The following is a 14916-nucleotide window of genomic DNA, read 5'->3' on the forward strand; positions in this document are numbered from 1 at the left end:
CTTGCATATGCTGGGGTAAAAGTGGGTTTAACAAAATATGACCCCTTTAAAAAGAACTAATGCATCATTTTGGGAAGTTGTTGAGGCAAAAGCACACTGAGTGTTCACAATGATAAAGATATTTTGCTCTATATATACACTTTTCTGTCCTTATATTCACTAATATATGAAAAGTACTAATGACAGCTTTCAAAACATTGATCTTTACTTTAATAATGCATTAAATACTGTGTGCTCACTAATATCACATTACTCTGTTAAGAGTGGCGTTAGATTAAATTTAGATTCCACGTGTCATATCAATTTTGGTTGTGTTAAAAGTTTGCAAGTGAGAAAAATCAGCCTCCTCTTCTGTTTTGAGACGGCTGTTGAAAAATGATGTGACCGATACAGTATGAGCCACATTTGGAAATAGATCATAGTGCACTGTGCAGTTTGACCATGTTACCACAAATAAACACAGTGACACCAAACATGATTTTACTCACTTCCTTGTGTCATTAATAGATAACACATCGGTTCAAGTTTGATGTGTGTTTCATCTGGTAATTCAGTCTTTGTTGTATTATGCATATGGGTATAATGTTTTGTATTATCATATCATGAATTTGATGCATCTGCTGTAGCGTAGGGACCACCAGTACAAGAAAAATGCACAAGTGTGAAGGTATAATTGGATTTTGATGGCTATCTCTTGACAGTAATTGGACAGATGTGTTTTTTTACACGGCAGTATGTTACCATTAGAAGGTATAAATAGAATCTTGTTTTATCACAGGGGATTCAGTGTTGAATGGCCGCTGGTGTGGGTTTCTATTTTTGGTCATAGTTACTGTGGAAACCAGAGGGCTCTGCAGGCATCCAGTATTTGGTGATGCTATTTAGTGCCACTGCTTCATAAAATGGATTCCCTGATGTCTCATTTCAGTGACTTTAATGCAGATCAAAAGCTTTGTTAAGATACAGATTAATGATTCCAACGGGGTAGTAATTATTTAAAGCCAGTCAGACTGTGTTAGCAGGAGGTTTGACATGAATCGAATCACTTTAGGACTGGCTTCCCCTTGCATGTGTCTTGCTTTTCTGTTTTCTGTGTTGTACCCTCGCAGCAGCAGCAGCCCGGAGGATAGAGCCCAACGTTGGCAGGGGAATTCTACACACCTGACAAGTGGTTTTTCTCTTTAGCTGTTGTTCATAAATGATCATACAACACAAAGCTTTAACATAGCCTGTTTATTGGTGTTTTTTTTACACAAGCTTTTGTCTCCAAAAGTCGTACAACTGTGAACATAAGACACAACTTATCTATATCTATATATAGGGATGTAACAATATGAAAATTTCATATCACGGTTGTTGTGACCAAAATTATCACGGTTATCATTATTATCACGGTATTATTAAAATGTGCTCAAAATATTCAAAAAGTACTTATACACACACGGAAATAATGTGACCAAGTAATATTTAAAAAAAAAAAAAATGAAATAACATGCACAATGTACTTTCTGTTGGCAGAAACATTGAAATATTAACATGTAAACATCAAACATACAAATGTGCATTAAAGATGGCACCATATAGCCAGAAGAGATATCTGCACTAGGGGTGGGAATTAACAGGATTTTATCAATATTAACCCTTTCATGCACGAATTATGAGAACCTTAATCAAAATTTTTTCCTGAGTGTTTTTATTCCTCTTTAGAGATGGAAAAAACAATGCGATTGAAAATTTTCTTCTGAAAATAAATAATAAATAAATAAATAAAAATTATTTAAAAAATGTAAAAAAAAAAAAAAAAAATACATACAAAAAATAACAATGAAAAAAAAAAAAAAAATCTTATGAACCTCTTTTTCATGAAGTTGCAAAAATGTCCACTCAGCTAGACACCACAACACCACATGTTTAATTTTTGACATGCAGAAACATGTATTTACTGATAAATTGTGTGAAAACTCTGGAGAGGGCTTGTGATTCTGGGGGTTTATGCTCAGGAGAAATCTACATTCATGTCAGAAAAGATATGTAGTGTCTTAAAACTTTAATAAAGATATGTGTAAAAAAAGAAAAAAAAACAACGGAAAGAACAACAAAATCCATGAATATACAAAAGAACAGCTGTAGAAGAGCTGTCCACTGGAGTGGCCACTGTGCATGAAAGGGTTAATGCCATGTCGATTCTGCTTACCAATCCAATTCCTTATCAGTTCTGCTATTGATTCCTGACTGTTTTTTTAGTGGGGAAAAAAAGTAGTTGGACAGGTCACAGTGGAGCTTGTTTGACCATTTTCCACATTAAATTATTCACAATGTCACATATATATATATATATATATATATATATATATATATATATATACACCATTGTACACACACACAAACAGAAAATGAAACACAATCATATTTTCCTGAACTATTTAATGAATAAATGTAAATATGCTGAAAGAATGAGGATTTTAAAACATGTTAGGGTGATCTGCTTCTCCAGGAAATGAGCAGTATCACCGTGATTTTCAAAGTGCGGTAATCAAACACGTTTATCATGAAAATTAGAATTTAAACGGTAATACTAACCGTCGGAAATTTTACCACGGTTTATTGCTATACCGGTAATCATTACATCCCTATCTATATCTATAATCAATTTATAACAGTTACTATCATCATCAGTACATCCCTTGCTTCATGACATTTTCCATACATTTTCATGAACTAAAACTATATTAACCAGGAATCAAGTTGCATTAGCTGATTACTTTATGCCCTCAATATGTCTGAGATGATCTTTAACACAGCACTTAATGTATTTAAATAACTCTATCACACTGTTATTTGCATTGTGTTCTATCATGGCTTCCATCATCTTCTTTTGTAGCTTTGGTCAGTCCAAAAACACATCACTCTCCAGACAATTCATCTATTCATACTTCACACTGCAAGTGATTTTGCCTGGAGAAAATACCATAGGATTAAATGCAGTTATTTTCATTTCACACGAAACTGCAGAGGAGGTCTTTGCTGACAGGGCAAACACATGATAGAATATGGGGGTGTATTATGGCTGAATAAGAACAAAATATACTGTGAACGAGTGCAACAACAGAACAAGGTTGAATCTTATATAAAGCAGAAATTAACATAAGTAAAGCAATACAATAAAAAATAATATGATTACTGATCAGTTAACATGAAGATGTGAGATGTCTGATGATCTGTTACAGCATACTACATTATAAGACATATATTGCCCATTTTATCTTTAATTTATTATTATATATTAGAAACATAGACTGTAAAAAAAAAAATCCTGTTGTTTTTACAGAAAAAAACTGGCAGCTGTGGTTTCCAGAACAATATTGACAAAAACACATTCAACTGTAAACATATTTATGGAGTAACATGTAGATTTAACATTTTAAACATGTAGATTTAACATTTTAAACATGTAGATTTAACATTGGATTTAAATGGTAAATGGACTGCACTTATTAAGCACATTTTCTACACCTTCATGGTGTCCAAATCCACCAGGTCCAGCTGGGAGCAATTTAGGGTTCAGTGTCTTCCATGGACACTTTAACATATGGACAGTCAGAGCCAGGATTCAAACCACCAACCATTTGGGCGTGCCGCTCTACCAACTCTACCAACCCATTAAGTTACAAATTTAAAATGTTAAATGTTTAAAATAAATAAAATAATAAAATTAAATGTGTGTGTGTGTGTGTGTGTGTGTGTATATATATATAGTAAATAGGCTGTTTTTTCAACATTATGGTCTTTGCAATTTAAACAGCACCACATTGTTTTTCAATTTACAGTTTTATTTTCTAAAAACAATAGAAATACATCATTTCTACATACAAATCTGGTTTTGTTCACATACTCTTCCTGTAAAAACTACAGCTATGTTTGATTTAATCGTTAACACAAAAATCTTTTCAACTAAACAACTTTGCATTGTATTGTCACTTACAGTTTTTTTATGTTGCAATTTTACAACTTTTTGGTGTTAATTCTACAGTCATTTTTTACAGTGTAACTTCAGTTTGTTGTAACCTCTCAACTATTGACTCTTTTAACCAGGACAGATATGAAAGTGTCAGCTCCATACTGTCTGCCTAATACTATCCAATACTGTCTTGTTTTATGGATTTTGTCCTCTGTGTGGATATAAAACATTAAAATATAATTTCTTTTGATCCCACATCCAATGACAATATATTATGAACTCCCCCAGATCAACCCATAAAGACCCAGTGCTACCTATATGGCAGTTCCAAAATCGTTTTTTCTCTATATTTAGCTTTTCTTAAGTGATTTATCACCATTTATTACAGGGGTGTCCAATCCTGGTCCTCAAGGGCCGCTATCTTGCATGTTTCAGATGTTTCCCTCCTCCAGCACACCTGAAGGTCATTATCAGGCTTCTGCAGAGATTGATCATAGGCTTATCATTTGAATCAGGTGTGTTGGAAGAGGGATACATCTAAAACATGCAGGATAGCAGCCCTCGAGGACAGGATCTGGACACCTCTGATTTATTAGAATGTATTTTGCAGTTTTTCAGTGAAAATCAGGCATTTTCCTATATTGATTCACTGATCATGTAAATGTTCATAAGAGAGTAAAGTCAAAGGTTTTTATATTAAATCAGAAAAAAATGAAGAAAAAGTGACTTAATAGTGCAATATAACATTAACTGAACATAAAACAAGTGTGTCCATCCACTCTCATTGATCCAACTCCATGGGTTTTACTGGTGAATCAATGTTGTCACAGGTGTCAAACATGCGGCCCGGGGGCCAAATCTGGCCCGCCAAAGGGTCCAATCCGGCCCGTGGGATGATTTTGTGAAATGCCAAAATTACACTGAAGATATTAACAATCAATGGTGAAAAAATCATTTTAATTCAGGTTCCACATACTGACCAATTAGATCTCAATGAGGTCAGACCAGTAAAATACTGTCATAATAACCTTTAAATAATGACAACTGCAGATTTTATCTTTGTTTCAGTGTAAAAAAACTAAAATTACACAAAAAATTTTTACATTAATAAACTATCCTTTCACAAAAAATGTGAATAACCTGAACAAATATGAACCTGAAATGTCTTAAGAGAAGTAAATGCAATTTTACCAACATTATTCCTCTTAATAAATATTTTGTATATTTGTAAGTGTTATGTAAGTTGGAACGCACATGTGTAAATGACAAACTGCTGCAGAATATTATTAAAATTGCACTTGTTTTTCTTCAGACGTTTCAAGTTGTTGATTTTCAGATTTTTAAGGAAACTTTGTAGATGTAAACATGATCATAATATAATTTTACTTTTTTCCCACTGTTATTATTTTACTGGTCCGGCCCACTTGAGATCATACTGGGGTGAATGTGGCCCCTGAACTAAAATGAGTTTGACACCCGTGTTGTAGAAGATGACAGTGTTTCCATGGTAACTACAGAGCCTCTGAACGTCCAAATGGGTCATATCTGATGACCATGAAAAGATGAAAAACTGAATTTTACACCAACTATTTAAATGTATTGATTGGATTAGTGGCTCAACAGGTATTAAAACAGTTTACGTCAGTAGATGGCTTTGGTTTCCAGTGGATGTTGGCATCTTTAGGGGTTCAAAGGGTTATGAACATTTCTAATACCTTCTACAATCTGACACCAAAATCTCCAAGCATCAGCATACTCTGATGTAGAGTTACTTCTAACTTACTTTTTAAAAGGAAAATTGCAATTATTAATTCATTGACTTTTCTTAGAATATACTTTGAAACAGCGATTCGACCATTTTCTCTTCTCTTTTAGCTCCAAGAGTTTAATATGTGCTAAGGCATCATATGTCGCAATAAGCCAGCACAGTTTTGTGATTATTTTATTATTATTATTGATCGACGTCCTTGTAATTAAAGTCACCAGTTCATGTTTAGTCTTAATAAACTCACAGGTTTTTTTCTTCAAACACTTTGCATCAGACCACTCCTCATCTAGAGCTCCTGTATCTTCTCTAACATCCCCTTCTCTTTGTCAAAGCACGACCTCTACTCTCTCTCCTTTCCGAAAGTTCGATTTTATTTTTTTTCAAAGAAGCCTATTTTTTTCTGTTTCTTCACAATTTTCTCAGATTAGCATTTCACTGGCAGATGGGTTTTAATAAATAGAGAAACACACCTTCAGGCACAAGGTCCCCCCCACCCTTTTTTTTTTTTTTACACCATGATGCATCTTCAAAATGGTCTTGTACCATCTGCATATTTGTATTCACTCAGCATCACACCAGATGAAGAGGAGGCCTTTTTTATATTTATAAAAAGCAGGACAAATGCTTTTCGTGGGCAGTGTTTATTGCAGTACAGTTGGTGCTTCAAATCAACTATCACTTACAGGATTATAACTAGGGAAACAGTTATTCTTATTGATAATTTTGCGTATCAATCATGCAGCAATTAATATAATTTGTTCTGTAAAATGTCTTAAATAGGGAATAGCTGTCTTGGTTTCTTGACTTAATTAAATTTCTTTGTGACATTCACTTCATAATAATCACATATTTTAAGAAGTTTGCAAATGTTTACATGTAAAAATCTTCACAAAGATCAGATGTTAAAGACATAATTATGTAAATCCTAACATAATTTAACCCTTTATAGGGCACCCAGTGAAATACTCTGAAAGTCAAAATGTCAGGCTTAGTGTGGATATTGTCATCTACCTTCTCTTTCCGTAAAACATCCGAGTACCACTTGATAAAAAGTAAACACATGCAATAAAACAACAGTTATAACATCATGATCTGACAAAAATCATGCATATTCATTATTTACAGCTTCAAAATATCTATAAAACCTCTCTGAATCACTGTATTGTGTTAAAAAAACAACAAAAAAACAACATGCTTCTAAACCTCACTGAGGCACAAGATTGGCCCCATATTTAATGTTTGAGGAAATAACCAAAAATAGTCACTTGCCCGATAGAGGGTTAAACACTAGAAACAGGTCCACAAAGGAATACAATTGAATTAAAAGCTATATGTTCTTGTTCTAGAGTTTAATAGAAAATGACAGCCCAGCTTTTGTTTGTCTGTGATGTCTTCTCTGGTTTTACAAAACAAAGGTCAAGAGACTGAAAGCCCTCAGGTTGGATATGCCAAGGTCAATGTTACCTCTTCTTGTTCCATAATGTCATCAAACCACACATAGTCCATGCATTTGCTTCCCTTCTATTTGTCAGTTGTGTCGTCAAACTGCTCCATCCTCCACTTCCTCTAATAAGTCTGCTTCTTTCATGGTCCATGTCCCACCCTTTCACCACATTTCATAAAAAATCTGACTTTTTGTGTAATTCTTCTGACAACCAAAACATTAATTTAACCCATAAAGACCCATTACTACTTTTAGGTCAGTTCCCAAATTAATTTTTTCTCTCTATTTAACCTTTCTTAAGTGATTTATCACCATTTATTATAATATTATCCTCTGTATTTTGCATTTTTTCAGTCAAAATCAGGTGCTTCCATTATTTAATTCAGTGGTCATGTGGATGTTCAGGTAAGCTTAGATTAACCCTTTCATGCATATTGGTCACTACAGTGGACAGCTATTCTACATCTGTTCTCTTATATATTCATGGGTTTTGTTGTTTTAGTTCGATATGAGTTAACACAGTGGACACTTTTGCACCATCTCATACACTGACATTCATACCATTACAATAACTTTGCTGATCTGCAGTGACATGTTTGAGTGTAAATCAGTTGCTAACAAAAATTGTGCATATGATCAAATGTGAGAAAACATCAGACTAGCTGCATTAAAAATGTTTTGATTTTGTATATCACTTTCTGATATTCAAAAATTAAACACATGGTGTCCAGCAGAGTGGACATTTTTGGAACTCCACAAAAAATTATGAAGGTACATTTGTTTCTTTATTGCTTTAACCAAAAAAATCAATTAAGAAAAAAATTCACTTCAATCAAAGAAAAAAAGTGTTCAAATGCAATTTTTTGGATGGTAATTTTTTTTTTTTTTTTTTTTTGCATGCAAACACTTTTTTGTAATGGATTTTTTTTTTTTAGTTAAAGCAAAAAAACTACCGTCATAAAAAACAGGTTTATAAAAAAAAAAAATTAAATTGCATTGTTTTTTCATGCCTAAAGAGGAATAAAAACACTCAGGAAAAAAAATCTCGACTAAGGTTTTCATAATTTATGCATGAAAGGGTTAAAGTTGATGGTTATTATATCAGAAACAGAGAAAACTGAAGAAACAGTGACTTTTTCAGCCAAATCTATCATTAACTGAACATAAACCCAGTGTGTCCATCCACTGTCATTGATCCAACTCCATGGGTTTTACTGGTGAATCAATGTTGTAGAAGATGATGGTGTTCCCATGTTCAGTTTGGACCCTCTGAACATCCTAAAGGGTCATATCTGATGACCGTGAAAAGACGATAAACTGTATTTTACACCAATTATTTACATAGGATTAGTGGATCAACAGGTGTTAAACAGTTTAGATCAGTAGATGGTTTTGGTTGCTGGTGGCTGTTTGGGTCTTTATGGGTTAATGAACTATATTTATACAGCACTTTTCTACCCTCCTGACATTCTACAGTGTTGAGCTCACATCCATCCAGTTTCAGAAGGACCTACTCTACCTTCTAAGCATATAACCTCACTGAAATAATGAACTACAGGTTGCACAAAGGATCCCATTTCCATAAACCTCTTCATTTGGTTAATTTATCCTTGTAACTTGCATTTTAATTTACTTTTCTACTAGTATAATTGTACCGGGGATTTTGCAGGAGAGAAAACAAAACCGAATCGATGGCGTATCTCTTTAACTACTTATCTTTAAACTCAGGCTGAATGGGGATTGATGGACCTCCTCATTTTGTTCCAGGTCCTTAGGCTTTGAAATGGATGCAAGCTGTGTGGATTGATGGGCGGCTGTTAGGGCTTCAGGTCCCTCTCTTATCAGCTGAGATATAATTGATTTATGGAGAGCTGGTTTGATTCACAGCAGGGATGTTAAGTGTGTTGATTTAGCCACTTAACACAAGAACAGGGCCACTTAGAGCAGGTTGCTCTGTTCAAGAGGAACAAAAGAACATGCAGCAATCCACCTGGAAAGCCTGATGGGACACATATGAATGGTTAGTTCTATTCAGTTTTTTATGCAGCTATTTAGCATTTTCTGTCCTTAACTGAATTAATTTAAAAAATCATTTGAAGTAATACAAGAATAATAGTGAGGTTCTTTTGACACATGAAAATAATTGACTGAATAAGATGGCCTGGATCATTACACTTAACATATTAGCTTCAGCCTCCCTGACAGTCCAAGTCTGTGCTTCTGGTACAAGTAACCATGGCAACCTGCATCACCTACAGTAGGTTTCCAGAAGCATCTTGTGCAATAATGCCATTCATTTATGCTGTAGGACTAATGTTTATGTAACATATCACCCAAGTGAGCATGCAAAAAGAGACGCACACGTTTCCATATAGAAGATGCAATGAACACTATGACATATTACATAGTTTCACAATAAAACCCCCAAATGTCACTATATAACCCAACACATGTCTTATATAACACCTAAAATTAAATGTACATACATTTTCTGTGTGTGTTGTTGAAGTTGCTATAACTTTATACAAATATGTAACAGGTAAACATAAAAGGAATTACCTGTGCAAAAAGATGGAATAAAAAAAGTCATACGTGTCTTTATACTGATTTTGACCCCGAATCTTTGTGTGACATTCCCATAAAATTATGCAACATTACACCAGCTGCTTATGAATGCACAAAAATGAGGAATTCCATGACATTTTCACTTTGTATACCACTACTACTACTACTACCACCACTACTAATAATAATAATAATCTAGGAATGGATCTAGGAATGGAATGATAATTTCTCTGATTGTCTCTAATCTGAGTGACACAAGGTACACCTCTATCTTTGGGAAATATTGGTACAAACAACTATCTATATGTGTATTAATTGCTGACCACTGACTGACATTGTGTATCTGTGATTTTTATCTTTGTGGCTTGTGTGTGTGTGTGTGTGTGTGTGTGCGTGTATTGTCTACTTTTGGACTTTGAGTCTGCAAATAAATTTGAAGTAATAATAATAATAATAATAATAATAATATGTGGTGCCAGGCACAACAAACCCCACCCCTCGCAGGTATTGTAGCTTATTTTGGCATCGATCCAGCTGATGTCATCATGTCTATACATGTGCTGATGTCAGCATATCAATTGCCTCTATATATGTAAATTGAAACAAAATTGATGTTTTGTGGGCATCGGAAATTTCGCCTATTATAAGTAAAAGGGAGAAGGAAAAATACTTTAAACATGTGAACTCTGACCTACTTTTCCCAAAATGTAACCTTATCTATTGTAGGGCTGTGTATTGGCAAGATACGAAGATATGATACAAATCACAATACTAGGATCACGATACAATATATCACGATATATCATGATATTGTTAAAAGTGCATTTTTTTGTTTGTTACTTTTTTAATAATAATTATTTCCTTGAAGATTTAAATTTCCTTGAGGAATTGAATTACACCAGAAATACACACAATTACTAAGCACATTTTTATTTGATCAGAACAGGATCTAATGTTATATCAAAATATGTTCCTTTGTTCAATCTTAAAGTATGTTTTACAGACATTACAGTTTAAGATCCTGTTCAAATGTTCATATTCTATTAGTTCAGAACTAACATCATAACATTATTTTAGTTCAATCTCAACACAGGAACTAACATTATTTAATAAAAGAGTGATAAATAATAGTAAATAAAATATAAACAATAAAGAAAAACAAAAATGAACCTCCACAATATCTGCATTTGAATAAATACTTAAAAATATCAGGACAGTACTTTTTAAGATCGATACAGTATTGCGAAATGAAATATCGCAATATATTGCAGAACCTATATTTTCTTTCCCCCCTAATCTATTGTGGGTCACTGGTAATCTATAAAGTGAATTTGGTATGAATTCAACCTATAGTTTTGCTTCCACAGACATGTGAAATTTTGCCCATTATAAGTAAACAGGGAAAAATTAATTTAAAAAATCATTTAAAAAAAGTGAACTTTGACCTATTATTCCCACAGTGTAAAAAAAAAAATCCTGTTGTTTTTACGGAAAAAAAAACTGGCAGCTGTGATTTCCAGAACAATACTGTAAAAAACACATCCAACTGTAAACATATTTGTGGAGTAATATGTAGATTTAACAGTTTAAACATGTAGATTTAACAGTTTAAACATGTAGATTTAATATTTTAAGCATGTAGATTAAACATTTTAAACATGTAGATAAAACATTTTAAACATGTAGATAAAACATTTTAAACATGTAGATTTAAAAATGGATTTAAATGGTAAATGGACTGCACTTATCCTGTGCATTTTATACACCTTCATGGTGTCCAAACCCACCAGGTCAATTTAGGGTTCAGTGTCTTCTATGGACACTTCGACATATGGACAATATGAGCCAGGATTCAAACCACCAACCTTTTGGTTACTGGACGAGCTGCTCTACCAACTCTACCAACCCATTAATTTACAAATTTAAAATGTTAAATTGTTAAATGTTTACTTTTTTTTTAATAACTTTTTTTTAAATAAAAAAACAAACAAATATGCCATTATTTCAACATTATGGTCTTTGCAATTTAAACGGCACCACATTGTTTTTCAATTTACTGTTTTATTTTCTAAAAACAATAGAAATACATAATTTCTACAAACAAATCTGGTTTTGTTAACGTACTCTTCCTGTAAAAACTACAGCTATATTTGATTAAATTGTTAACACAAAAATCTTTTCAAATAAACAACTTTGCTTTGTATTGTCACTTACAGTTTTTTTTTATGTTGCAATTTTACAACTTTTTGGTGGTAATTCTACAGTCATTTTTTACAGTGCAAAATGTAATCAGATCTATTCTGGGTCACTAGCAATCTATAAACCCAATTTGGTATGAATTCCACCTATAGTTTTGCTGCTAGAGTGTTAACAATTAATGAAACAAATAAAAAACAAACAAAAACATTACCCCTTTCCTCCCCTTAATAATAAAAGGCCAGTGCTCCGCTGGGTGCTGTCCATGGTGCTGAACCCTGCCCCCTTTCCTCAGGTCAGATTGGTATCTACCGGGTCGAGTTGGGACTAAACTTGTTGCACACGCAGATGCGATAACCCTGCACACTGATGATAAAGCTTTAATATGCGTCTTCTATACATATATCTCACAAAGCTTTTTATTGGCGAGTGCTTTGCGCATGCGAAGAGACAAGCAGAGGACACTTGCTTAAACAGATGACCGTGAGGAGAGCATCGATCCATCTTCAATGCGTCCTTTTACATAAATACACATCTGAGCCTGGGAACATTAGTGAATCTCTAAGGCGTATTACCCATCCATCCTCGCACGCATCCTCCGTCTTATTCTACTACGTTTCAACGCAACAGGCTGCAACAACCAATGTGGTTCTATGCTGAAGACCAGTACCACCTGTAACTGCGCCTCAGCTCCCGAGTTTCCAGCCGACGCCGAGGATGAAGAAGCAAAACGTCCGGACCTTGTCGCTCATTCTTTGCATGTTTTCTTACTTACTGGTCGGCGCGGCGGTGTTTGACGCGCTGGAGTCCGAGTCGGAAAGCTCTCGGAGACGCATCTTGGAACAGAAGCGCAACGAGATGAAGAAGAAGTACCGCTTTTCTGAGGACGACTACCATGAAATCGAGCGAGTGGTGCTGCAAGCTGAGCCCCATCGCGCTGGGAGACAGTGGAAATTTGCTGGTTCTTTTTACTTTGCAATAACAGTCATCACCACCATTGGTAAGTTGATGGATTACTGTGATCTTAGAAGATTTGGAACATAATGACTCACACTGTGGCTTTCACATTCATCTACAGAACACTGGATTTTAAAGATGATTTTAAGGAACATTTTAGTTTTAATTAAAGACTAATCAATAAATAAATATCAATGATGTGTGTTTTTTTTTTACTGTTAAAATACTGCTTTGCATCAGTGTGTGTGACTCTGATTTCCATCTTTCTGCATTGAGGTTACGGACACGCAGCACCAGGCACAGATGCAGGAAAGGTGTTCTGCATGTTCTACGCTGTTCTCGGCATTCCACTCACTTTGGTCATGTTCCAGAGCCTGGGAGAGAGGATGAACACATTTGTCCGCTATCTCCTCCATAAGATGAAGCAGTGCCTTGGCTTCCGACGCACTGAGGTATCGATGGAGAACATGGTCCTGGTGGGTTTCCTGTCCTGCATTGGAACACTGTGTGTGGGGGCTGCAGCCTTCTCCCACTTTGAAGGATGGAGCTTCTTCCATGCCTACTACTACTGCTTCATCACTCTCACCACCATTGGCTTTGGGGACTTTGTAGCCCTGCAGAAAAAGGAAGACCTCCAAGAGAAAACGCCCTATGTGGCTTTCAGCTTCATGTACATACTTGTTGGGTTAACGGTTATCGGGGCCTTCCTGAACCTGGTGGTGCTTCGTTTCCTCACAATGAACACTGAGGATGAGAGGAGGGATGCTCAGGAGAGGGCTTCACTGAAGAGAGACAGAGGCCTTTTGGATGGAGGGCTGCACCTCCATGTTGTAGGGGAACAAAACAGAGACCGCCACAGGGAGAGGAATGCAGCTCACAGTCGTAGCCACAGTACCCTTTTCCTCCCAATGGGGGAAGGAACCAGCCGCACCAACCTCATTTCTTCCCCTGTGGATGATCAGGAAAGGCAAAGAAGCCCCTGTAGGCAAAAGCTGCATTTCCAGATTAAAGCAGGCAGACATAGGCCGGAGTCCAGCCTCAGTTCCCTCTGCTCCTTTGTTTGTTATCGCCTGGGAATCTGTGATAGCTTTCTGAAGTCCCACAGCGAACACCCCGACTGCCATATTAATTCTGTTTACTACAACTCTGTATCCTATAAGATTCAGGGCTGTTCGCCAAGTTCCAGAGACAACACTGGTCTCTCCTCCCCGGGAAGCACCCTCTCACCTGGGCACAGCTTTCGGGAGTTCCCTCGTTCTAGGAGAAAGTCAGTGTGAAGGCCGTGAGCATGAAGAAAAGTGTTAACACAGAATGTAAACAGTATTTTCAATGACACTATAATTTGTGTTAAAGGGGTCATATTTTGCTAAACCCACTTTTATTAGTCTTTGGTACATTTATTTGTGTATTTGTGAACCCTAATAGTTCATAAAGTTTGGATTTAAACCCTCCAGGTGCTGCAAAGCTATCTTTTTATTCACTGTGGCAAAAATCGAGTGGATTTCTGCAACCTGTTTTAATTCCTGCTTAATTTCAATCAATCAATCAATCAATCAATCAATCAATTTATTTTAAAATTATTACAAACAGTTAACCTCAACAATTCATTTACAAGATACATTTTGTAATAGGACATGGGAGCCCTTTAATATGTGATAAGAGACACAATTTACATTATAATCTTAATAATTCAAGTGTTCTAAATAACTACAAACATATTTTAAAATTTTTGCCTATCCACCGAACTATGTTACATTTCCTTTTTCTGAGTCCTACTGTGGTCAGCATATTCCAATATTATCAGATAATCTAATAGTCAGACATGTGCTACGTCTATAACTAGTTAGGTCACGACATTTGCACATGTAAGGTCAAGACTTCCAACGAACATTTCTCCGAGTACGACATAATTGTTTGTCAGCAGCAGCGGTTGTAGTCCATACTGAAAATATGTCCAAACTTTGAGCTGATTACCTAAAATGTTCAGTTGTTGGTTGAACGGTACAGAGCAGCACGGTCAACAACCTG

The 14916-nt window shown here is 35.2% G+C and overlaps 1 protein-coding gene across 1 annotated transcript; it reads left to right on the forward strand.

Moving 5' to 3' along the window:
* The first annotated feature begins 12516 nt into the window (after positions 1-12516).
* Positions 12517-14165, forward strand: kcnk15 (potassium channel, subfamily K, member 15). Its single transcript, XM_030138328.1, has 2 exons — positions 12517-12931; positions 13165-14165. Exons 1-2 carry the CDS (start codon positions 12649-12651, stop codon positions 14163-14165), a joined length of 1284 nt encoding a protein of 427 aa, XP_029994188.1. The 5' UTR covers positions 12517-12648.
* The last annotated feature ends 751 nt before the right edge of the window (positions 14166-14916 follow it).

This window comes from Sphaeramia orbicularis, chromosome 7 (assembly GCF_902148855.1).
Source record: "Sphaeramia orbicularis chromosome 7, fSphaOr1.1, whole genome shotgun sequence".
Lineage (NCBI taxonomy): Eukaryota > Metazoa > Chordata > Actinopteri > Kurtiformes > Apogonidae > Sphaeramia > Sphaeramia orbicularis.